This window comes from Mesoplodon densirostris, chromosome 17 (genome assembly GCF_025265405.1).
Source record: "Mesoplodon densirostris isolate mMesDen1 chromosome 17, mMesDen1 primary haplotype, whole genome shotgun sequence".
Taxonomy (NCBI): domain Eukaryota; kingdom Metazoa; phylum Chordata; class Mammalia; order Artiodactyla; family Ziphiidae; genus Mesoplodon; species Mesoplodon densirostris.
In genome coordinates, this window is record NC_082677.1 from 21,439,090 (window position 1) to 21,465,774 (window position 26,685).

At 41.2% G+C, this 26,685-nt stretch overlaps 1 protein-coding gene across 2 annotated transcripts in view; it reads right to left on the reverse strand.

Annotated features, from left to right (window-relative positions):
- Positions 1-282: 282 nt before the first annotated feature.
- Positions 283-26,685, reverse strand: part of COG3 (component of oligomeric golgi complex 3) — a 60,512-nt gene continuing 34,109 nt past the window's right edge. For both annotated transcript variants that reach the window (XM_060080049.1, XM_060080048.1), the window contains exons 16-23: positions 25,974-26,063; positions 21,965-22,085; positions 19,073-19,161; positions 18,829-18,963; positions 13,365-13,440; positions 8,466-8,593; positions 7,552-7,650; positions 283-2,185 (exon numbers count right to left, since the gene is read on the reverse strand). In XM_060080049.1, the coding sequence (XP_059936032.1) occupies positions 2,156-2,185; positions 7,552-7,650; positions 8,466-8,593; positions 13,365-13,440; positions 18,829-18,963; positions 19,073-19,161; positions 21,965-22,085; positions 25,974-26,063 (768 nt within the window). In that variant the 3' untranslated portion in view covers positions 283-2,155. The remainder of the gene's footprint in view (positions 2,186-7,551; positions 7,651-8,465; positions 8,594-13,364; positions 13,441-18,828; positions 18,964-19,072; positions 19,162-21,964; positions 22,086-25,973; positions 26,064-26,685) is intronic.

Genomic DNA, 26,685 nt, shown 5'->3' on the forward strand with positions numbered 1-26,685 from the left:
GGGAAATCGGAATAACGTTGGTGGAGGGTAACACTGTCAATATCCTGCTTGTGACACATGTTCTTGTTCTGCAAGATGACACCATTGGGAGAAATCGGGTGAAGGTACTCAGGATGCCTCTGTATTATTTCTCACAACTGCATGTGAATCTATAAGTTATATTTAATTTCAATTAAAAAAATTTTTTAAAGAATCCACACACATAACAGACCCATGAGGACAAAAGGTAGGAAGCAAAAATCTTTATTTTTTAAAAAATTCACATTTATTAAAAACAGCAAATTCTAGCCAAATAATATAAAGCATTTTAAATTAATTATTTGAAAGTATGTACACTCTTTGTATAAGTAAACACTTGAAACTGTACAGATTTAAACAGTCATTTAGCAAACAAGTTGGATCACTATCACCTACTCAGCACTTTTGTCAGGTGTTTGTTTCAGAAATAAAAGACTCAAAACACAAGAACGAGTGCCATCAAATATTTTTATCCTCAAGAACACACTCTGCTCTGTACATCAAATTAAATCAGTCAAGTATTGTACAATAATCATGCCCTCATTTCTTTGGAAAGGCTATTTAAAAATCAAATGTACATATAACATACAAAACTGGATTGTACAGTTTATTTCATTAAACACATAGTTAAAATAGTAAGGGGAAGTAAATATAATCTTCCTAATTCATTCATTTCCTGTTGAAGAATGAATATGGAGCCTCTTTACCTCTACCTTCCCAAAATATAGAGTATTAAGCTCTACCAAGCAACATCCATCACCAAGTTAAACTGAGCTGAAAAACAAGTGACCTGTTTAAAATGACAGACATCAGAATATGTAACCTATCTACACATGGCGAGAGTCTGCTTGAAGCGGATGAGAAATGCTAGTCTCACAGAATGAGGTCTGCTGGCTACATTCCAGAACCTCTGTCAGCATTCTATCTCTAAAGTAGTGTCTGAATAAGTCAAAATTCATTGTGAACCAAAGAGCAGGTTACACTTACTATAACATCAGAGGCAAAACCAATCCAATCAGGAAACATATTTGTAGGAAAACTGAGAGATGCGCATAAATTTTTTGATAATCGCTGCTATCGTGTGGTTGATTTTAAGGGGTGGGTGGTCTTCGTCATCCTCGTCTCTGTGAGTGAAATGTATCCTGCTGTTGCAGGGTACAGATCCACAAGGCAGGCTCGCGGCACAGCCACCATGAAGGTACAGGACATGAAAACGTTCCCTTGTCAAAGAACTACGGAAACGGAGGCAGCGTGCAGAAAGCTGGTAACCCTAACCTTCGTGCACGAGATACACTATTCATCAGGCTTCCTCTCCTCCGTTACGTGCCAGACTGAAGACGCCATAATTGGTACTTCCCCCTCACAGACGCTGCCTACTGTACCATGAAGATTCTCATTAAAGATACGGCACGTATCTACCACGAGGACGCTGCAGCTACCTGCCTACTTTCGAACGCTCTGCACCTAAGCAATTCATGGAGTACAGATCCTGGGACCTTACACGAGGTCCTTGCATCTTGAAACTACCTCACATCAAACACACAGAAAGATAACACACTGAATTCCCAAGAAAGCAGAACATGTTCTCAGAAGCACCCGATCTGTCCCAAACTAGACTTCAAAGTGATAGGAGAAACATTACATTAAATAGGGTGTAGAAATAACATTTCTGGAAGTAAAAAAATAGTCACTGTGGAATGCTCAGTGGTTAAAAGGATTGCAGTGTTTCACGCTTTAACAAACCTTTCTCTTAGAAGCTTTCTAACTAGCTGTATTTCTATAAAGTTCTTTGCACTATTTATTGTAGTCTATTTTCATTGCACATTTTTCTTAAGAACCATTTCACTGCGTGCCCACCACAGCTTCCTCTTAAAACCTTACACTGCTTGTGACTATTTAAATGAGGCAATAATCAGCGCTCATAGATTATAGCTTATCTTTGGCATTCTGATGTTTTCAAAAGACAAACACAAATCACGTCACACTTTGCTTCCACTTCATTCTGCGGTCAGCCCTGAGCAGCCCTGTGGTTCTCGGGAAGCCCCTTGCACAATTCCCCGGTGTCCTGCAGGCCGTGGGACTTGGCAGCCGGCTCCTGCCGGACCGGCCATTTACGCACACAGCCCGAAGGGCCTGGTTATTTAGAAACTGACAGTAGGAGGTTCAGCTGAAAAGCAAAGAGAAAGGCCTTGTTAGTTCTGCTGTGGAATACCATACTCAAGATAAGTTGTCTAGATCCTCAAAAAAAAAAAAAATGAGAGGAAATGTCTGATTTTTAAGAGACCAGTAAACACGGCTGTAAGGTATAAACTGGACCTGCGGTGCTGATTCCGGAAGCAGCCCCGGGCGCTGCACATCGTCGGGGCCTGTGGGGAGGTATCGCCGAAACTGGGCCCTCAATTCATTAAGAATCCAATCAGGAAGACAGAAAAGAACTACATACCAACACTAACGAGAGACAGAAATGGCTTTAAATAACCGACTTCACCTGCCTCTCTATGCAGAGTTCGTTTCGCGGAGAGTTGTAAGTAAGCTGAACTCTTTAAATGACTCTTAAATGCACAAGAATAGGCACGGCAGGTGAGCTTCATCTCATATGCTAACCCGGACCAGGAACCCCCTGTCCCCTCTGTAAAGGAGTGCGAGACCCAGAGCCAGCCCGGGGAAAACCAGAGAAATCGCCACTGCGACAGGAGGGGCTGGCAGCCTGCGCTCTGCAAATCTGTCACCCTGGCCTGGAGAGACTTGCGGCTAGATGAGCCTGGCAGTGCGCCCTTCTATACAGTAGGGTTTTGGTAATCAAAATAATCACCCCCTAATCTCGTCTATAAATGTGTACTTCCAGTGAGAAGGACACAAAATCCCCTCCGTGTTTTTCCGGCCAAAAATACAAAACCTAAATCTAATCATGAGGAAACAGACAACGCCAACCATTCTACAAAATAACTGGCCCGACAAGGTCAAGAAAGCCCAAAAAGGCTGTGGAACTGCTCCAGGTTTAAAGAAACTAAAGGGATGTGACACCTGAAAGCAACACTTGGACTGGATCCTGGACTGGGGAAAATAATTTGAATATGGATGGGGGATTAGGTAATAGTATCAATGTTACACTTCCTGTTTTGATCATTGTGCAGAGTGAAGGGTAAGAGAATTCCTTGTTCTGGTTCCTACTCTATGAGCCTGCGGCCAAGTGACTCAGTCAGCAGTCAGTATTATCAGCTGTCGTTATTAACTAGAAAATGTTAACAGTTCTGAAAGAGGAACAAGGAACAGTGAGCATGATGGTCTCTATGAGTGTTTTTCTTTTCTTTTCTTTTTTTAAATTTTATTTCTGGCTGCCCTGGGTCTTTGTTGCTGCACACGGGCTTTCTCTAGTTGCAGCCAGCGGGGGCTACTCTTCGTTGCGGTGCCCGGGCTTCTCACTGTGGTGGCTTCTCTTGTTGCGGAGCACAGGCTCTAGCCACGTGGGCTTCAGTAGTTGTGGCACGCGGGCTCAGTAGTTGTGGCTCTCGGGCTCTAGAGCACAGGCTCAGTAGTTGTGGTGCATGGGCTCAGTAGTTGTGACACGTGGGCTCTAGAGCACAGGCTCAGTAGTTGTGGCACACGGGCTTCGTTGCTCCGTGGCATGCGGGATCTTCCAGGGCTCGAACCCGTGTCCCCCGCATTGGCAGGCGGATTCTTAACCACTGCGCCACCAGGGAAGTCCCTCTATTAGTGTTTTTCAAACTCTCGGCTGCAAGCCATTGGTAGGTCATGAAAATAATTTAGTGGTTCATCAACAGGAGAAAGAAGAAAAGCAAAGCAACTGAGCTGCACATAGTGTGTGTGATTATTATAAAACGTTTAAGTTACAGACACACGTACACACGCTAAGCCACATATCTCACTGGCAGGAGTCAAGTGGGAGCCCAGTAACTCCGCATGTTCTCAGCCAGACCCCTGCCTCTCCTCCCTCAGAGCTGCTCTCCTCACACCTTTATCCATGCTTACGTCACCCACCACAGGAAGCCCAGGCCTCCCAAGTCATTCCTCTACTACCTCAAGGCTCTCTTCCCACCTCCTGGCCCACCCCTCTGAAGTCCTGAACCCTGCCCCCCACCCCTTTGCCAGGACAAGCTTCCCCTGCAGCCTTCTCCAGTGCTGGGTGTTTCTCATCCACATGCCTGGAACCACTGGGCGGGGAGGCGTGATCAGAGTCCCCTCTGTTCCTCACTGTCATTTCCAGACCATTCTCCTTCCCTCTCCCAGCACCTTCCCCCAGCTTTGGTTTTCATCGTATCAGACCATGCCACGCTGCACTCCTCCATCTACGACCCCTCCGCCATCACCCAGGCCTGCACTTGTTGCAGGTCTCAGAGTGCTATCACTCTTTTCTGAAACTGCTCCTGTAGGACTTCTTGGCGGTCTCGGCATCCAGACAGCGCACCCTTCCAGGTGAGCCTCAGCTGCTCTCCTTCAATGACCTCACCTTCCACCAACCACGTCAGCTACTCAGGCCGCGGGCACAGCCCAGCCCCATCACTACCTCTAACTGCAACCCCTCCGCAGTCCCATCGTCAAGCAGCTCACTCTTTTTTTTTTTTTTTTTTTTGGCGGTACGCGGGCCTCTCACTGCTGTGGCCTCTCCCATTGCGGAGCACAGGCTCCGGACACACAGGCCTGGCGGCCATAGCTCACGGGCCCAGCCGCTCCGCGGCATGTGGGATCTTCCCGGACCGGGGCACGAACCCGTGTCCCCTGCATCGGCAGGCGGACTCTCAACCACTGCGCCACCAGGGAAGCCCAAGCAGCTCACTCTTTGATCGTCACAACCCATCTTCCCAGCTCAGCTTCCCTCTCACGTTCCAATGCCAATGACCGTCTGACTGGACCAGGACCTGGAACCCACGGTTCCTCCTCACTCCCCTCCCTCAGCTCCCTCCTGCTCCTCGTCTGCTTGAGTTCCATGGCAATCACTACAGCCACTCTCTTCTTTAACTCTCCCGCCCTCACCCGCCCCTGCCTCGTCCCTCCTGGCAAAAGCACAGCCCGGACACAACCCTCCAGCAACTCCACGTCTACACTCATGCAACTGACGATGACTGGAGGAAAAAAACATGAGATAACTATGCTGAATGCTTTTTCTTGGATTCATAACCAGTCGCTGAACTCAACCGAACCTTCCTGCGGAATCTTCAGCACCTCCTCACTTCCAGTGGTAACCCTGCTTCCTGTTCCCCCCACAAACGCAAAGCAGTCAGGGGAGAGCTTCCGCGAGCGCCCATCACGCGTGCCAGCTCCCTGCACGTGCCCCCACACGCTCGGCCTTCGCTCCTCTCTCCACGCTGAACCCTGCAGGCCCCTGACAAAGGCCCCACTCTCCAACTGCCCCTGAGATCACATCCCCCCTTCTCTTCTCAAGGACATTTTCCCAGCAGCAATTATTCCCTCTCTTTAGATCTTCCCCACGAATGTACAAACATACATTTCCCCTATCTTAAAAAAAAAAAAAAAAGGATGGATGGATAATCCAATAACAAATAAAAATAGCTATCTAAAAGGGGAGAGAGGGAAAAGGCTGGAGGGACTGGAAAGCGAAGCAAGACTTCTCCAAATTTACCTTGTTCCATAATTCTGACTCGGGAATCATGTAAACATTTTACATAATTAAAAACAAAATAAACTCAAAACGAGGGGAAAAATCTCTAAATATTGAAAGTAAACTAACTACATGTCAATTAGTGGTATAATCACATAGAATATAATTGCTTCAGATGACTTATAAAAAAGTATCCTGGGCTTCCCTGGTGGCGCAGTGGTTGAGAATCCGCCTGCCAATGCAGGGGACATGGGTTCCAGCCCTGGTCTGGGAGGATCCCACATGCCACGGAGCAACTAAGCCCGTGTGCCACAACTACTGAGCCTGCACGTCTGGAGCCTGTGTTCTGCAACAAGAGAGGCTGAGACAGTGAGAGGCCCGCGCACCACAATGAAGAGTGGCCCCTGCTCACCGCAACTAGAGAAAGCCCTCGCACAGAAACGAAGACCCAACACAGCAAAAAAAAAAAAAAGTATCCTGACTGGGGCGTCCCTGGTGGTGCAGTGGTTAAGAATCTGCCTGCCGATGCAGGAGACACAGGTTCGAGCCCTGGACCGGGAAGATCCCACATGCCGCGGAGCAACTAAGCTTGTGAGCCACAACTACTGAGCCTGCGCTCTAGAGCCCGTGAGCCACAACTACTGAAGCCCGTGCTCCTAGAGCCCCACAACAAGAGAAGCCACTGCAATGATGCCTGCGCATCGCAACGAAGAGTAGCCCCCGCTCGCCACAACTAGAGAAAGCCCGCGCGCAGCAATGAAGACCCAACACAGCCAAAATTGAATTAATTAATTAATTTAAAAAAATAAGTATCCTGTCTATAACCCTAGAACTAGAGAAATCATTTTAAAATATGACCCATAGAGACATACAAAGAAATTCATACAGCCATAAGAAAGAATGAAGTTCTGATACAAGCCACAACATGAATGAACCTTAAAAACATTATGCTGAGAGAAAGAAGCCAGTCATGAAAGGCCATGTATTGTACGATTCCATTTAATGCACTGTCCAGAATAGGCAAATCCACAGAGACAAAGGTAGATTAGTAGAAGAGGCGGGAATGAAGAATCTGCTAACAGGTAGGGGTTTCTTTGTTGGGGGGATGAAAGTGTTCTGAAATTAGATGGTGGTGACGGTTCCAGGACTTACTGAATATAATGAAAACCACTGAATTGCCTACTTTAAAGGGTGAATTTTATGGTATCTGAATTATATCACAATTTTAAAATGACCCCATTTCTTCTCCAGCTACCACCCCATCTTTCCTCTCCCTGTGAAGTAAAACTCCTCAAAAGACTGACCACACACACTGCCTCCAGTCTCTCTCCCGGCGGGCTCCACCCACAGCAGTCGGGCTCTCACTAACCTTCCCACTGTCCCCCAGTCTCTCTCTCTAGTCCTTACCCTACTAAACTCCTCAACTAAACTTAAAACCAGAAATAAAATACCCTCCATAGCACCAACCTACTTCTACTCAATAAAAGCCTGCTGACTGAATTGAATAAATGAATGACAATAAACACAGACTGAGCTCTCTATTTAATTTTTTTTAATTTAGGAAGAAGAGAGAAAACAGAAACACTTCTAACATCTATTCTAATCCCTAAAACACTTTTTTTTCCATCTAAAACATGGGCCTCCTGTCATACATACTGCAAACAAAATTATTCAGCAATCTAAATACCACTATTTGAGTCTCCCACAAACAGTTCAATCGTCTTAAACACAGCAACCTTCAATACCAGAAAGCACTGAAAAGCAACTGAAAACTCTAACGCCATCACTAAATATGTGAGAGAGCAATTCAAAGTTTGAACTCTTGCTCATCAGAATAAAACAACGTACAATTTTTAAAATTACAGCTAAAACACAGTTACTCAAAGACATTATCTACTCAAGTGAAATGACTAAAAGGTTATAAAAGTAACAAGGATCTTCAGACTTTGGATTACCTGTTCCATAGAAGGACAAGCAATGATCTGGATATCTTCAGGGCTGAACTCTTCCTTTAACAAGACATGGAACTTCTGGAAGACTTGCTGAATATTATTCTTAGGAAGAAGAAGAGGCAATCATATTACATGAGTCACTGAAAACATGTTCAGTCTTCTTAAACATGAAGAACTAAGAAAGTTAAATCTTACTATGTGCCAAAACAAGTAGAGGAAATGTATCTTCTAGGGCATTACCAAAGACGTTCAATTTGCACTAATATTTCACATGCAAGCACTACCTGTCTAAGACTTATCAGATAATACTTACTGGTAAAACTAAACTCTAGCAAGCCTTGTCCCCCGCAGAGAACAGTAACAGTCTTCTGCAGCAATTTCTTCCACAGAAGCTAATAAAGTTCCCAAACACATAAAATGTACTTTAAAAATCAACCAATGCCTTGGGTAAAGATGTGAGCTCTACACAGAGCTGGAAGCTATGAGTACTAAATTTGCTCTGACATTTAATCCCTCCATGGCCGCTGCAAGCCATTTATTTCCGCTACTCACCAGTAAAATGGGACATAATTCCTGAAATGCTGTTCTTTCACAAGTGTTGGGCCCCATCTCATGTGAGGGTCTGATTACTTTTTAATTCATTTACTAATTTCTACTTTTAGGTAGAAATTACCCTTGTGCCACAGGTAACCATAAGGAAATTAAGACAAAATGAGGGCTGGGGGCGGGGTCGGGGAGATATAATCAGACAGATACACGCTTTGTAAGTCTTTCAAGAATCATGGTGCTTTTTAGTCAACTGTACTAGAATAGCAGACCAACATTTCAAAATGTTTACAGAAAGAGGAAAACGGTACACAAGGCAAGAATACTCCAAGAGACGGGCCAACATTCAAAGAGATGATCACGATACTCACCCTAACTGGCTTAAACAGGATGAACTCAGTATCTTTATTGGATAGGTACAATGACATACTTCTCAATGTCAGGGGCAGCTTTGCTTTTATTGTCTTGTAGGCACTTGCCACAAGGTCACTGACTTTTGCTGGAAAGAAATTAACCTCCTTAGTATCACAAATAAAAACAGAAGAAACATTTCCATTTTAATTCAGAGGGGAATAAAAAATAGCAAAAGAAGACTCTTTACTTCCCCAAAGAATTTCTTTCACTTTTCTTATTTATTTATCAAGTTTAATCACAAGCCCTATAAACATTCATTGAGTATCTACTGTATACGAAATTCTAACCCCATGGGCTAAACAGCAAAAGAATCCCCCCCCGCCGCATGGCTCAGGACATTCACAGGGATAGTAATATGGTGCCTTCGGAATTTGGAGATAAGGCGTAAGGTAAAATAAAAGGTCATTTGCAGAGAAGCACTAGTAAGAATTACTTCATAATGAATGAGCTTATTCGTTTGTAGAATTGACTCACAGTAAGAGATGCTCTCTGTCTTATGAGATCATTCAGAAAATACCCACGCATGTTTAATGGGAACTAAAAATCCATTTGTTACGTTCTTATATTATATTATCAGAAAAGGAAAAGAATCCCAGAAAATTGTAACTGAAATAATTAGTAGCCCAGGTGTAGTGTCTGAAAAGAAGTACAAATGGAAAAGAAGAGTCGTAATCTGTATGAAGTATTTAAAAGAGAAAATTACCTAGAAAGCTCTAAAAGACTGATTAATAACTTCAAAGATGTTTGACCTCACTCATAATAAAGGAAACGCATATTAAAACAACTGAAATATTTCAGATTGGTAAAAAATTACCAAGGTTGTGAATATCCACATTTGGCAGGGGTGTGGGGAAACAGGCACCCTCATCCACTGCTGACGGGAGTATAAACTGTTCACCCTCCTGGAAGGGATATTAGACAATGTCTAGCAAAGCTGAAAATACACATACTCTTTCACTTAACATTTCTAGTGCTAGAAATTTGCCTTATGGACATATTTACAAAATACCAAGATATGTGTGTTTATTAAAGAGTGTAAGGAAAAACAAACTAAAAATAATTCAAATATCTATTAACAGAATTATTAAAGAAATTATGCTTTAGTGACATATTCTACACATCCATTAAATAGAATGGGTAGAGCTGGATATGCTGGTATAGAAAGGGCTCCAAGATATAGAATAAGTGGTTAAAAAAAAAGAAAAAAAGTAAGGGATATTTTGTAAGCAGATAGGGTAAGAGGCCCCCGAAGAAGGAGAACCAGGACTGGCTTTCTTAACGTAAGAGAAACCATTTTGGCCTAAACCATTTTGCGATCTCAGCCTGGCCACAATGCTCGTCCTTGAACAGGTCTCAGTAACTGATGACCTTAAGGGAAGTGAGGGAATGCAGGAACACAGGAAAAGCAATAAGAAACAACAGGTCGGTAATGAAACAGCACTGGTTCCTCCTCGAGGGATACAGAGGACAATCGGATACACGTCTTTGAGTTCTGCAGGAACTAAGGCCCCCATTCGGGTGGAGGATGGAATGATGATGTTGACCCCCGTGACTTCAATTAACTAAAGCTTGGATTCTGTCAACCATGGCCGCAGTTCAATGCTGAATTCTCCTCTCTTCAAGCCCCTCATGAATACATGTACCCTTAGCTTAAATTTCCCCAACTTTGCCATTCGGAGAGACACTGCTTTGGGAAAGACCCCCGGTGTTCTCCTTCCTTGCTGCAAGTAATAAATCCTTCCTTCTCCCACTCTTTGTCTTGGTCGTGTCTTTTGGCTCGATATCCACCAAGAGGCAAACCCGTTTTTTCAGGTAACAGTAGTATAATCTTATTTGTATAACACGTTTCAAGTCCATATATGCTAGAATACACATAATTTTGGGAAAGCAGCCATTAATAGTGGTTACCTTTGAGAGGACTAGTTTAGAGGTGGAGAACAGAATTCTCATTTTATACCTTTCCACAGTTATACCATATTAAAAAAATTTTTTTTAATTGAAGAGGATTGTATAAGAGCAGGGTGAGAAACTGCCAATGCTCTCAACAAGAAAGAACAAACAATCCAAGAATTCCTTATTTTTCATAAACAGATGAAAGCTCCTTTAAGACAGTTAATTCCATAGGCTCTGGTCCTATGGTCACTAACACACTTCAGGGATCACTGGTCAGTCTTCAGAGGCCAGTTTTATGTGGAGCCTTGTAAATAAAGTATCCTAATTCTTAAAAAGGTATATTTCCCAGAGTAATTAACAAATTGGCATCCTAACTATAACTCAATCTCATGAGCTCAGCATGGAATGACCCCAAGAAGGTGATCAAGTCTGCATGAACCACTAACCCTGGGCTCTAGGGGCCCAAGATAAGTTTCTAGACTGTCCCTGGTGCTCCCACCCCAAAGACTTAAAAATCTTTGACATTTAAGTGTGGGCTTCTCGTATTACAGATCAAGAAAAAGCAACTCCATAGCTCCTTGAGGCTAAATGAGATGGAAGATACAACAACTAGGTAAACTGAGGTGCCATTGCTCCATTTGCCAGGATCTCCTCACTTAGAAAGAAACAAGACGTTTTAAATGACAAAACAGCAAGCCCTATTTCATCTAGTCCTTCTGTCGGTTTCCTTTCATCTACTCCTGCTTTACTAATGACAATTCTAGTAATACTTAGGAGCACAATACACCTAACGCTGGGAGATCTATTAGGACTCCACTTGAGAAAATGACAGCGCCTCTTTTGAGCAGAAGAGAATCTTCCCAAAGGGGAAAGAAAATACATTAATTATGCATCAAGCCCCTGGTCTTAGCTGTACTAACTATACTTATGACAATTTGGTGGTTTCTACCTATTTTAAGAAAGATTTATTGCACCCAAGAGTTTCATTTACATTAACGTTCAAAATAAAATCAGGTCCTATTTCTAAATAAGCTCTGTAAATGACAAACCTTGAGCCAATAGCCCAGTTAATCCAAAGATGATCAGAATTCCTTCTAGAATCAGTGCTGAGTTACAGCCTGACAAGCCTGCTTCTGACCCTAAGGGGTCAGAACAAGTGGTTACCACCAGGCTCACTATGGTTAGAATTTCCAGTATTGTCAGTAAGACTCTGGTTTTCTGTCTCTTGACAGAATATACTACTGCATGAAGGATGCTCTCTGCCCTTTAGTAAGATGGCGAAGATTTCAATCTCACATACAACACAAAGGGTTAAAATAATAAAGCCAGTATAATATTCACTGTCTCCATCACAGTAAACAAAAGGCATAAAGCATGTCACAAAGTTTATTTGCAAAATAAAGCAAATCAATGCAAACCTATATTGACATCATCAAAGTTCACATGACAAATTTTTGAAATAAAATCCTGCCTTCCATTCAAATACCAGTGACAATTCTCTATGCTTACAAATCTTCCTAGGAGATACATAGCTACTCTTACAACTTCTTTGTTCTACTTCAACTTCAAGTTAACCTGAGGCACTAATAAAAATAACTGAAAATTTTAGAATGGCCTCAATTCTTTTTCCCAAAAGAAATAAATACCTGACACATGCATTCTTTCATTATGGGAAACCAATCACGTCAAAAACCTAATTCCAGTTTTGGGTGCCTGTAGACAGTCAATTTTTTATGGATGCTAAACCAGAATCATTCTTTGGATCTCTCTCACTATGAGCAAAAAGCTTCCTACCAACTTGGACACAGCTCACCCATAATTAAAACACTGATTCTTTCGGCATCTTGCCCTTCTTAGTTTCAAAGGATCTCTATCACAATATGGGCCAGGGAATGGCCAGAAGTTATCAGTCTAACAAAATGATTTATTCTGGTTTAATGACAACTTAAAATGTCACAACATGGACCAAAAATAACCCACAAAACTAGTCATGATTTTCAATGTCTAATGTTAGAGGGAACAAAACACCTTCTAACACAAAAAAATTTACATTTAGGAAAGAGTTAAGACTGGAAACATCTCCAGCACTTCTGCCCATCAATGATAGAGCCTGCCAACTCCTAAATGACGCCACATTTTTATAATTTTTTCAAACGCTCTAAAACATTAAAGAGGATATTGGGGCTTCCCTGGTGGCGCAGTGGTTGAGAATCTGCCTGCTAATTCAGGGGACACGGGTTCGAGCCCTGGTCCGGGAAGATCCCACATGCCGCAGAGCGGCTGGGCCCGTGAACCACAACTACTGAGCCTGCGCGTCTGGAGCCTGTGCTCCACAACAAGAGAGGCCGCGATAGTGAGAGGCCCGCGCACTGCGATGAAGAGTGGTCCCCGCTTGCCACAATTATAGAAAGCCCCCACAAAGAAACGAAGACCCAACACAGCAAAAATAAATAAATTAATTAATAAACTCCTATCCCCAACATCTTAAAAAAAAAAGTTTAAAAAAAAAAAAAAGAGGATATAACTTGCTTAAAATGTAATGTCCAACATTTCTTCATATAATACTTGGAAACAGTAGCATTCTCTCCATTAATTTCATACTATCAAACACAGTATTTTCACTCTAAGACAATGAAAATCAAGTGTACAGAAACCACCACACTCAAAGCGTTTCCATCTAAGCCATATTTTATTTTTAACTGGGTGTGTGTGTATGTATATATGTGTGCATATGTGTGTGTGTGTGTATTTATATTTTTTTAATTCTTCCTTTCTTGGGATGCTTGTTGAAATGCAAGTCATGTTGGCTCAATTAAGACCTGTCAGCTCCAAAATGAATCTTGCATTAACCTAAACCACAGCAGGAGTAGGAAACCAACTTCAAGCTGTCGGAGCAAGACTATATAAATGCAAATTAACTGACATCCTAAAAAAAGAAGTCCCAAACAGTAAAACGTGGGTACCTGGTTGAGCCCAAGGCTGCTGAGAGAGAGTATACTTGGGTCCTCCCTGACTGGCCATTGTGTTTAGTGCTGAGACCTAGTAGAGGGGACAAAAGGAAAAAAGTTTCATTTCACTGATGACAAATTAAACTAGTACTGCTCTCAAAAGATACACCACTTGAACGTATGAAAGCATAATGATAATCAAATGTGCAGCCCTAAAAGAAAATGCATCATATCTCATAGTCCTTTACAACCAATAAAATATTTTAGCAAAACTTCTTCTGTGATTTCAAGGCATACACTGTTTTGCAAAAAGAAAACCATACCACTGTCCTGAGGCATTCAGCCTGAAACATTTCAGGGTAGGAAGACAAAAATGAAGACCGAGAGAAACGTCAACACAAAACAGGCCTCTCTTTCAGTGGACTGTTAGGTTAACATTAAATTACTATCCTATGTTATTAGAAAAATATCACAGCAGTTGGACAAAATTTCCTTTATATACCTAGAGGGTCCTTTTCTTCGTTACAGGCAGAGAGAATGTTATTTTAAAAAAAAAAAGATTTTCAGATAGCATCAAAAAGCACATTTGACTAGCCAGTGTTCTAGGTACAAGAATTGGATGCCCACCCTCTATTCACCTCTCTTTTCATTTCTCAGCATCAGTACAGAGAAGCAAAACCATACATTTAGCTTTCAGACAAGAATGTTCTTAAGATGGCAAATTACAGTGCGGCTAGGCTGTAGCTAGGGAGGGTGAAGGACAGAAATGCACAAAACATCTGTAAAAAATGGACTGCTGGGTGCCAACGGTCCAGGCCATAACCTTGGCCTCAGCAGATAGTCTCATTAGCAAAACCTGAACACCAACTTTTTAGATTTCTCATAAAGAAGGCCACACAAATATTTAGGCAGAGGATGGGCATAGACAGGATATAATGTTAACTCAGGCCTCTCCAGCCCTCTCTCTATTTCTACCAAGTTCATATTCCTGGACCACTCTAGGCCTTTGCTCATGTTGCCGTGTATATAAAATCACCCCTTTCCACTGTCACTCAGTTCCTCTCTATGTCTTTATTTTTTATTGTGAGATGCAGCTTTTAAAAGTGAGTCATAGGGCTTCCCTGGTGGCGGAGTGGTTGAAAGTCCGCCTGCCGATGCAGGGGACGCGGGTTCGTGCCCCGGTCCGGGAGGATCCCACATGCCATGGAGCGGCTGGGCCGGTGAGTCACGGCCGCTGAGCCTGCGCGTCCGGAGCCTGTGCTCCGCAACGGGAGAGGCCACAGCAGTGAGAGGCCCGCGTACGGCAAAAAAAAAAAAAAAAAAAAGTGAGTCATACATACGATTATAGGTTAGACAATGCTAAAGAAAAACATGTTCATGTTTAGTGTATATTATCCCAAATATTTCCCACCGTAAATATATAAACATACTAATGTGTCTACACTTACAAAAGTAGGAACACAGTGCTCTGAAAACTTTTTTCTCCACTTAAGTCTAAATCCTGGACATTTTTCTGTATCTAATTGTTATGCTTTAATAGTAATGGCTGCCTGTTATGCCACTGATTGTTCCAGAATTTAACCAATTTCATAATGACATATATTGTATATAACTATTTTTATACTAAAAGCAAATACAAATTTGTATACTCATCTCTATTTACTACCTAGATAATATATTTATCTTTAAGTTAAACCTCAAGGAGCATTTTCTTAAAAAGTTTTCCCCAATTAGCCCCATCTTTTTAAAAACCCTACAGGATGAAGACAGACCCATTGTCTCATAATGACATTGCTGTATACATCTTAATGTTTACACATTTTCCATCTTGATTTCCCATTAGGTTATAACTCCTTGTGAACAGAAATTAAATTTATAGGTCGAATTCTATTACACACACTATGCCGAGGGAAAAAAATTAATTTATAGTGTTGCTGAGGAAATTAATAATACTTCAGAGGGAACATTAAGAATAAACTTGCAATAATTTAGCAAACTGCTTGAGAGGAATACAAGTCTGAGTTTTTAGCATAAACTGGTCCCACAAGGGGAAACACTTTTAGCTTAGCTCTAAACATGAAATTATACTTCCTTTTAAATGCTTTCATTCAGATTTTTTGCAAAAGCAAAATCTTCACTGCAAATTTGTCACATTTTACTATAAAATAACACTTCTTTAAGCACTGACAGAGTATGTTTATATATATAAAATCATCTTTTGGTCCTCATAATAACCTTAAGTAGGGAGGAGGGATGCAATAGCTATCTCCACTGTAGAGATCAGAAACTGAGGCTTGGAGAAGGTAAGTGACCACTACCATCCCAGTCAGGAGGTGCAGAAGGAGGTCCAGAGCTCAGCTTTCCTGCCTCGAAATGCTATGCTCTTTCTCCTACACCCAAGACTATTCCAAGCCCTACTTAAGAGTTTGTTTCAGGGCCTCCCTGGTGGCGCAAGTGGTTGAGAGTCCGCCTGCCGATGCAGGGGATACGGGTTCGTGCCCCGGTCTGGGAGGATCCCATATGCCGCGGAGCGGCTGGGCCCGTGAGCCATGGCCGCTGAGCCTGCGCGTCCGGAGCCTGTGCTCCGCAACGGGGGAGGCCACAACAGTGAGAGGCCCGCATACCGCAAAAAAAAAAAAAAAAGAGTTTGTTTCAAGCAATATTCAGTACAATAAAATTCTAGGACATAAAAAAAGTATCAACAGTTTTTTAGTTTTAAAAAATAACTGACCCAAATGTTTTGATATGAACCGCCACCCCCAACACTTAGAGAACAGCATTACACTCCCTAGGGCCATTCAAATACTGAGAGAAAAGGTTATTTTTCAAGGAGCAAGAAACAAGGCAATAGTTCTTCTAGAACCATTTTCTTATTCTCAAGAAATCTCATTATTTTATAAAATAAAATTTTATAATTTTATTGTTCACAAGAAATTTCATTAACTGTACCAGAAAATCAGGAAGGATGTTTACACCAGACAGATTACAATGCTGTAGAAATGTTTATCTCGTGTATACAGGTCACACTGCAAAACTTTAGTTTCTTAGTCTGTGAAATGGAGATGTCACTCCAGGTACCAGTCATGTAATGAGAATTAATGAAAACAAAGCAGCTCAAAAAAGAGAGCCCAAGGAAGGAGCTACATAAACAAAAAAGCCAATTTACAACAGGTGAAAGGGGACCAGAATCACACCTGGAGTCTTCAGGCTCAAAAAACAAGTCTTCTGACAACCTAAGAACATTCTGTATACACTCTCACAGCTTGTTTTATTAGGCAAACCTATATATATTTTAAAAATCAGTCCAAACTTAGAAACAAGCTGAGGACATTTTGTTGATGAAGCTTACATCCAAATAGTAAATACTGAGACCTACAAGCATACATCCAAATGAAAGATGAAATACTGTTTCCTTTCTGCATCTATGGATACTGCTTTTCTTGTGAGCATTTATCAAGGTACAAGAACTGGCTGCCTTACAATGCCAATTATAATAAAAGGGGTATAAGATTCTGCACTTGCACAATTACCTTTAAAGAAAATTATTTTAAGGTTTTAAAATCATTTACTCGGGCCTCCCTGGTGGCGCAAGTGGTTGAGAGTCCGCCTGCCGATGCAGGGGATACGGGTTCGTGCCCCGGTCTGGGAGGATCCCATATGCCGCGGAGCGGCTGGGCCCGTGAGCCATGGCCGCTGAGCCTGCGCGTCCGGAGCCTGCGCGTCCGGAGCCTGTGCTCCGCAACGGGGGAGGCCACAACAGTGAGAGGCCCGCATACCGAAAAAAAAAAAAAAAAAAAATCATTTACTCTGTCTCTGCTATTCAGAATACTAGTAATATTGACCCGGTGAAACGTGAAAAACGTTTGGTCCACAAACTCTAAGAAACAATGTCTTAAATGATCACGTATATCTGTATGAACTCTAGTGCTTACAATGCCCGTGTGCGTGCCTGTGCGTGTGTGTGCGTATATATCTTTACCTCTGACCCACTCTATGCCAACAGGACAGGGGAAGAAACCTAAATTTGGAATAAGATAACATAAAAGGGATGCTGGGTCCTCTAAGCCATAGTATCCACTAAAGATTCTCACTGAACAGTAAGGAGCAGCGAGAGACCAGGGTTGTAAAAGGAAACATGAGGCAACTGTGAATAATCTGAGTAAGGTCAATATAGAGTGAGAAGACAGAGGCGGGTGAGGGAGAACGGCTTCTCAATGATGATCAGGGGCAGGGCCTTTCCCTCCCCCAGTCCCATACTGAGAGGAGTATAAAAAGAGGTGCATGAACAGCTATACAGGGGTCCCTGCTATAGATGTGTAGCATGTCCATGGAGGGCCATTACATAATTCAGACTTGGAATACATATTTTCTACATAAATCTCTAATTTTTAAAGAATGTTCATAGTGTCCAGAATCTTCCAAATGCCCAGTTATACCAGATTTACCAAATTTATACTACAGTCAACTTGGACAACTACCATCAGTGAATTTTCATTCTCTTGACTTCTGGGAAAACTGTGTTTTTCTAGAAAAAACCCTTTAATGGCAGATTTCATTATAACCAACTTGCTTATATCAGAAGATTCGTTCTGCTGTGGTTATTGCAAAATATTCATCTACAGTACTTCCCACCAGTATTAATGTGGGTGCTCTCCCAAAAATACTACAATCTACAAACTAGTTTTCCATGAGGACAATTTCCGTAAAAACTATGATGACTGGTTTGTAACTTACAAAATATCCATACTTGCACCATTTTTTTTTAAATCAAAAGCTGGGAGAAAACATTTACACCACCCTCCTTTTATATTTCTGTGGTGGGGAAAAAACACACACACACATTCCAAATACTTGATGAATGGGCTAAAAGTCACTAAACAAGTAATATACCTCAATGATAAATAATAGTTTAACATTTCTGTATTTGCTTTTTTGGTATCATTTCTTACTTTCAAAACCTAATATCTTCTGTCTTTATCACTACCCCTATTGTCTCCTTCTGCCAAGGTTTTCATAAGAGAGTAATACAAAATGCAATCTAGGGGCTTCCCTGGTGGCGCAGTGGTTAAGAATCCGCCTGACAATGCAAGGGACACGGGTTCGATCCCTGGTCCGGGAAGATCCCACATGCTGCGGAGCAACGAAGCCCGTGTGCCACAACTACTGAACTTGCGCTCTAGAGCCCGTGAACCACAACTACTGAGTCCGCGTGCCGCAACTACTGAAGCCCGCGTGCCTAGAGCCCGTGCTCCGCAACAAGAGAAGCCACCACAATGAGAAGCCCACGCACCGCAACGAAGAGTAGCTCCCGCTCACCACAACTAGAAAAAGCCCGCATGCAGCACTGAAGACCCAACACAGCCAAAAATAAATAAATAAAATTAATTAAAAATGGATTTCTATTAAAAAAAAAAGAACAAAAACAAAATGCAATCTAGGGAAGAATTCACAATTACCAAATATGCACCAAGGTCTATACCTTTGTCAGGAACTCCTCCAGCTGCTCTACGAACAGCTTGGTCTGTTGCTGAATAAACTGCTCACAGGCTGATTTCAGATGACGGTCTACATCTTTTTTAGAGTCAAGATAATGTTCTCTTATCTCAGGAGTACCCTTAAAGAGAAGATGACAGTTTCCTCCTGTTTTTATGTGCCTAGAAATTACCAGACATGTAAAGAATATCGTTTATCTCCCACCACCAAGAAAACAGACTCCTCCTCACCTCCAACAAGAACTCTATCAAGGCATTGTTGCTGTTCAGCCTAAAAAATCTTGGAACAGTCATAGGATTCAGGATTTTAAATGCTGCATCTGTGAAACAAAATTACTCATCCAGTGAACATGTACAGTTTCAACAAGAAGCCAAGTTCCTATTTCAGTGTGTAAACATACACTAGTTCTCTATTACCACAAAGCAAGAGGGGTTTCATTTGCACCAAGTCACCTCCACGAGTGGATAAGGTTAGTGCCAACGGTGGCTATAGCACTCACACATAATTATCTTCTAGAACTCAGAATTGCAAAATGACTATTCATCACAATTATTCATTTATAGAAAAAAAGAAAAAGGATAAATGGTAATCAATACCTTAAAATTTCACTGCTTTACTTTTATGATGTTAAATAGGTTTTTTAAGAAAGATTCATATACTTACCCAGCTTCTTTTGTTTAAGATCTGGCTGGCACAGAAATTTATTCATTTGAAGCAGAGAATAAACTAATGTGTCAGCCAGAAAAAAAAAAAAAACACCAAAAGGACATATTTACCCCTTAACCTCCAGACTAATTAGAATCTATGCAAAGTATTAACAGGTCTCATTGATGTTCAAATGCAATAAGGTATAATGTTAGTCATGAGAGGTTAGAGGCTTAAAAGTAAAGATAGCAAGTATTATTAAGTGATAGTCAGAAAAGACCATTTCTTTGCTTTGCCCTGGCAGGCTGGAGAAAGCAAAGCATGAAATGCTTCCAACCCTAGTTTTACAAGTACACACCAGACTGTACTCCCTGCCTTGACCCTGATCTTACTGGGAAAACAAAAAACAAAAAACACACCTCTGTATCAGATTCAGAGTAAAGCTTTAGTAAATGACTCTTTGTTTCTGCTGTCTTTTCTGTAAGAAACCTGAACAACTGTAGGTGATCATATGGCAGGATTACATAACCTTCATAAGGTTTTAGGGAAAACGTACTTTATACCAAAATTTGCCAAAATTTTAGAGTATTTCATTTTCTCACACCTCAGTGGATCTGTAGTAGAATGAAGCAGCAACAAATTATGAATCAGAAAAAATACAAAAGAAAATAGATCAGCCCTGCTTCATCCCATTACTTAAATAAAGTAAGAACTATCAGTGCCTAGCATTCCTCAAGGTTAAGGCACTATTTCCACACCTCACGCTGAAAGCAAAGCAGGAAATCAACCAGAATGGTTGGGTGATGGCAGCCTCCGATGAGAATAAACTAAAAAAATTATGCATTCTATAAAGGCAAAAGCCAGAAAATCTGGCTGCTGTTTAAAAAAAAATTACAAAGTATATGAATAACATACAGGCTTACTATCTAAATACTAGCAGAGGGCTTCCCTGGTGGCGCAGTGGTTGGGAATCCGCCTGCCAACGCAGGGGACACGGGTTCGAGCCCTGGTCCGGGAAGATCTCACATGCTGCGGAGCAACTAAGCCCGTGCGCCACAACTACTGAGCCTGAGCTCTAGAGCCTGCCAGCCACACCTACTGAAGCTCATGTGCCTAGAGCCCATGCTCCGCAACAAGAGAGGCCACCGCAATGAGAAGCCCGCACACCGCAACGAAGAGTAGCCCCTGCTCGCCACAACTGGAGGAAGCCCGTGCGCAGCAACGAAGACCCAACGCAGCCAAAAATAAATAAATAAATAAATAAATGCCACCAGAACCAAAAGGTATTCCCTATGGTGAAAAGGAGAGTGCATTAGGAAAAGAAAAAGAATAAGCTGTTTTAATATGACTCATGATGAGACGACTTGGCTCTCAGGTGATTTAAATCAAGCCTGCTATTTTATAAGCACAGTCATTAGGAAAGTAACAACCTGCTCCTCTTGGAAATCCTATTACGTGGAGTTCCTCTAAACCACAGAATACAGAAGGTAATTTGAATGGCTATGAATTTTCTCAATTCCCCCAATACATAAGGAGGAATTCATTCATTCCATAAACAGATGCTTAAGGTGTTAGAGCTTAATTCTCTTGGAAATTGTTAAGAAAAGACAAAGTTTAGATAAACTTGTAAGTAATTAAAGGAGATGGATATTTATGGTATATCCTTAACTGTTTAAGATCAACATCTTAGAAAATAACTACTTTGAGCTTTTAGAAATCATCACTTGTTAATTCAGTCAGCAACAAACCATCAGGACGGATGAATCACCTTTCCCAAGATGATTCCATGTCTATTACCAACTCAGAGACCCTATCTACATGATTACTTAACAACCAACTGATTTAATAATAATACAACTCGAGTTTATTTAAGCACCTTAAGCTTACAAAAGCACTTTAATATGTATTTTCATTTATTTTCACTCTTAATGATCTTGATACTCTGGTGAAAGCATCATGACAAGTGGATTCTGCTCGTTTTACACAGGGTAGGGAAGCTAAAACACATATTTAAGATCACAAGAGCCAGGAAATGATGGGCCAGGAACAGAACCTAACTCAGACTCTTAGATAAGTATTCTTCCTATTATACCTAGCTGGCGGTCTCAGTTTCTATGAACTAATAAACCCAACTCAGTGTTTAAAATCACTCCAATTAGTTGACACTCTTAAGTAGTTATTATAGTGATTTTTCATTTTTTAACTGGTTATGGTAATATGTGGCAGAGTCTAAGAGAGGTAATAAATACTCTTTTGCAAGTTGAAATGCTCAGATATAGTTCTCTTCATAAAGAAAATACAGCAAGTTAGATGTAATTAGGATGCTGACAGCTCAGTTAAGTATGGACAAGTAACATGCTTAGCAAGCACAGCATGCAAACAAATTGCAGATGAACATGAAATAAACCTATAACCTGTGCTGACACATTTGGACAGGTCAAACACACCCAACTGTGCCAGCCAGGACAATGAAGTACCTCTAGTTTTCTTGAGGTCCAGGGAAATTTCCTTAATGGTGAATTCAGTGTGAAATGGAGCAATTTGTTCACGAAGAATCAAAAGGTGCTTTATTAAGAAAAGTTGTCCATCAATCTGAGTCTAAATTGAAAGACAGAAAAATGGATATTATCACAGATTAAACAAAAATAGGAGCACATAAAACACATGTTATTAATCAACATTAATCTATCTAGGTCTATGGCCCTTAGCCTAACTATATGGCACCAATACTCCTTTGTTGTGTGATGAACTCTTCCCATATTTCCATGTTAGAATTATCTGGAAAAATCTTGCTTCAAACTCTTACTAACTCTATCACCTGTTCTATTTAGTAAACCCAAGAAAATAAATCAGACAAAAAGGTTGTAAAGCAACACATTTAGAAAGAGAAGTCAAATCTATTCTAACCTGGTGCAGAAATAGAAGAAACCATGTGGTCCAATATCAGCACAGAGCAGGAATTAAAAGTTCCAAGTATGAGCACGACTCTGATCTCTCAGGGCTTCCTAGTTTCTCTCAGGAACCAGGCTTTCACTATTCGGTCAAAGTGGTTTCAATATACAGAGTATCAGAAATACTCATATTTATATAAAAGTACAAAAGGAGCCTCCAAATGTAAAATGATTTGGGGTTACCATTTTGGATGATCCTGCCAGCAACAGAGCACTGACTACCTACACCCCTGAGAGGCCCTGCATTTCCTTTTACCCTCTCAGGACTCATCCACAAGAGTCTTGTGATTCAAGCTCAGTTCTCAAGCTCTGACCCAGCCCAAAATAGTGAATAATCATAGCCCTCATTTCAGAAAAGAGTCTGTATATTAAGAAGAGCTAGGCTATGTTTGCTCCTTCTTGCTGCTATTCAAGACAGAATCTTACTTTGAAAATATTTTTAATGAAATTACACTGCATTAGGAAACGAATAAAGTTGTTCTTCAGTAAGCAATATAGGCATACCTCAGAGACATTACGGGTTTGCTTCCCGACCACCGCAATAAAGTAATTATCACAACTAAGCTAGTCACATGAATATTTTTGGTTTCCCAGTGCATATAAAAGTTACATTTAGGGCTTCCCTGGTGGCGCAGTGGTTAAGAATCCGCCTGCTAATGCAGGGGACACGGGTTCGAGCCCTGGCCCGGGAAGATCCCACATGGTGGCGTGGAGCAACTAAGCCCGTGCGCCACAACTACTGAGCCTGTGCTCTAGAGCCCGCGAGCCACAACTACTGAGCCCGTGCACCTAGAGCCCGTGCTCTGCAACAAGAGAAGCCACTGCAATGAGAAGCCCGTGCACTACAACTAACAGTAGCCCCTGCTCACCACAACTAGAGAAAGCCCACGTGCAGCAACGAACCACGTGCAGCAACGAACACCCAATGCAGCCAAAAATAAATAAATTTATTTTTTAAAAAAAGTTACATTTACACCATATTGTAGTCTATTATGTGTGCAATAGCATTATGTCTAAAAAAACAATGTATAGGGCTTCCCTGGTGGCGCAGTGGTTGGGAGTTCCCCTGCCGATGCAGGGGACACGGGTTCGTGCCCCGGTCCGGGAAGATCCCATATGCCGTGGAGCGGCTGGGCCCGTGAGTCATGGCTGCCGGGCCTGTGCGTCCGGAGCCTGCGCTCCGCAACGGGAGAGGCCACAGCAGTGAGAGGCCCGCGTACCGCAAAAAAACAAACAAACAAACAAACACCAAAAACAAAACAATGTATATACCTTAATTTTAAAATACTTTATTGCTAAAAATGCTAGCCATCTTTAGCAATGAAGTATTTTTAAATAACCATCGTCTGAGCCTTCAACAAGTCGTAATCTTTTTGCAATAGTAACATCAAAGATCACAGATCACCATAATATAATAATGAAAGTCTGAAATATTGAGAGAATTAACTAAATGTGATACAGACACACTAAATAAGCAGATGCTGTTGGAAAAATGGTGCCAATAGACTTGTGCAATGCAGGGTTGCCACAAACCTTCAATTTGTAAAGAACAAAAACAAAACCCCTCAGTATCTGTGAAGTGCAACGAAGCGAAGCACAATAAGATGAGGTGTGCCTGTATAAACGTTAAAGAGGTTATTAAAGTGACTCCTCTCTGTTCTCTCTCCCTGCCTACCTCCCTCCTAAATAAACACATAATCAACATACAAGTACGATTTATTTGATGGAAACTCACTTTGTACTCTGGAACACAGAACATTAGGTAAGTAGGAAATGCTACACATTTTGAATGCTTGCTCTATTTTCAAAAGAACTAACAGCTCCGATGGAGAAAATAGTATAATATAGATTGAATTTACTGAAGCTGTTGTGATCCAGCTTTTTGTTAGTTTACTGATATACTAGGTACTTGATTTAAGTATGTAAGAAGAATTTCTTGCCTTAAGAAATTCTCTAAGACATTAAGCCATTTTCATTGATCACTTTTTTAAAAGTTGAAAGGCAAAAAGCATATAAACTCAGTCATGAAAATAAATTAGCTAATTCCTACCAAATTGAGGGCTTCCTCATACATACTTAAGCACCTTATAATATGAAGGAAACCGAGTTAATAAAAGAGAATAGCCTTACAGGCAATGAGGGCAAAAGACTGAATAATCAAAAGGCTTTTCACTCCCCCCTTTAAAAAGAGGACAGTGGTACAAGAGGACATAAGCACATGAACTTTTTTTTTCAATTAGGTCATTTTTTTCCTCTGATAATCTAAGAAATACATACTCACTGTAAAAAATGTGGAAAGTAAAGAAAGTGTAAGGAAAAGAAAGAAAAAATCATCTATAGTCACCCAAAAGCTTTCACCATTACTTTTTTTTAACACATTTTCATTATATAAAGTCATAGTGTATATCTGATTTGTATCCTGTGCTTTTTTTTGCCTTAACATATTTAAGTTAAATTTTATTATTTCATTTTTTTAAATTTAATGTCTGTGTAATATTCCCCTATATGGAATATACCACAATTTACTTAACCATTTCCCTAATGTTAGACAAGTGTTTCCTAATTCTACCTACCATACCATAAAACAATGTGAGAGCTCAGACTTGGAAATACTTTTTAAACTTCAACCTGCCTGTCTATAACTTAACTTTCTATTCTCTTCTAGTCCCCCTGTCAGAATTTCATTTCAACTCTCGATTTCATGAATGGGAGCATATGGTGGTCACAAACAAAGAGCTTTTCTAAGGTCCCAAATTCTTTTGTGAGGAGATTGCTGTTTTTTGGTTTTAATTTATCTAAAGTCTGGAAGTTAGAAACCAAGTTTATAAACCTGGAAGTCCAGAAAGGTTCACAGGTTTGAAAACTCCCAGCAGCTATGAAATCCTGGCTGGACACACCCCGGACAGCTTCCTCCCTGTAGGTGGCAACAGGTATTCTAAGTGGAGAGCAAGGCAGAGCAGCACTCTGAACCATGTTTTCTGAAAAAAGTCTCAGGGGCTGTGGGAGAAGCACATGTCAACAGCCTTCAGCCCCAGATCCCTTCTTCTTGATTAAAAACTCTAAGTTACAAAATCATGGCAACTACTTCTAGTCACATAACCCACGGGCCACAACTGCCTGTCTTCCAAACTGACTGGCTGATTTCCTCCAAGTGAGGCCATTCAACTATTTAAAATGTCATTGCAGGGATGATTATAAATTACTACATTTCCTTGAAAACACTGTTTTGGTATTCCGAGGAAACAGCAGTCCAGTACCTCCCAGTTGCTAAGGCTGGAACAAGAAACCTTCATCCTACAGAATTTATAACCTAAGTATCACTTCTGGTACTTTAGCAAAGCTGACACTCTCATACAGAGCAGTCTTTACTGAGCACTAAAATGAAGTACTAGCTTCTCTCAAAGGGCCTCAAAATTAAATCATATTAAACAAATCCTACTGCCAAAATGGCTTTAAATTTCTGTGCCTATAAACTAATGCTGCATCCCACAATATTACTATAGGCGATAAGATTTCATCTAACACTCCATCAAACCTTCTTTTTGCTGATAGACTCTGATGCTCCAAGTAACGACTGAATGCAGGCCGACAAGGCTTCCTGTGATAATCCTTGGAATACTGCCCTCTGGTGAAATAAAAGAGAAACATCACCTTGCAGCACTTCAAAAACAGAAAAAAGGAAAATCGTAGGCTGTGAGTACAGCTTGCTTGCCCTCATCTGATGGATTCATTTATTACTACCAGTATTCCTCCTGGAGCTTCCTATTCCCATGCAACCTTTCTAGACCAGCACATAGTTTCCTAATTTGCATCTGCCAAAACACTCATGTGACCCTTCAACAATATTTCCTGAGCACCTATTTCATGCAGCTCTGTGCTAGATGCTGGAAGTACAGTGGTAGGTTCACAAGGCAGATGTGATTCTGACCTCATGGAGCCCTCACTCCAGCATGATCTCATGTTACAGGCTGTTTTTTAAATACATAAAACCAACTTTATAACAAGGCCTCGGTAGGAATTCCCTGGCAGTCCAGGGGTTAGGACTCTGAGCTTCCACTCCCCGGTCAGGGAACTAAGATCCCGCATGCCATGCAGCACGGCCAAAAAAAAAAAGCCTCAGTAAATCCACTTCTAAAAATGTACCCCAAGTAAAATCAGTACTGTATTCTAAGATTCATGCACATGGCTCTTCACCACAATATTATTTAAAACAACAAAAAAACCTGGAAATAAATGTTCAATGATAG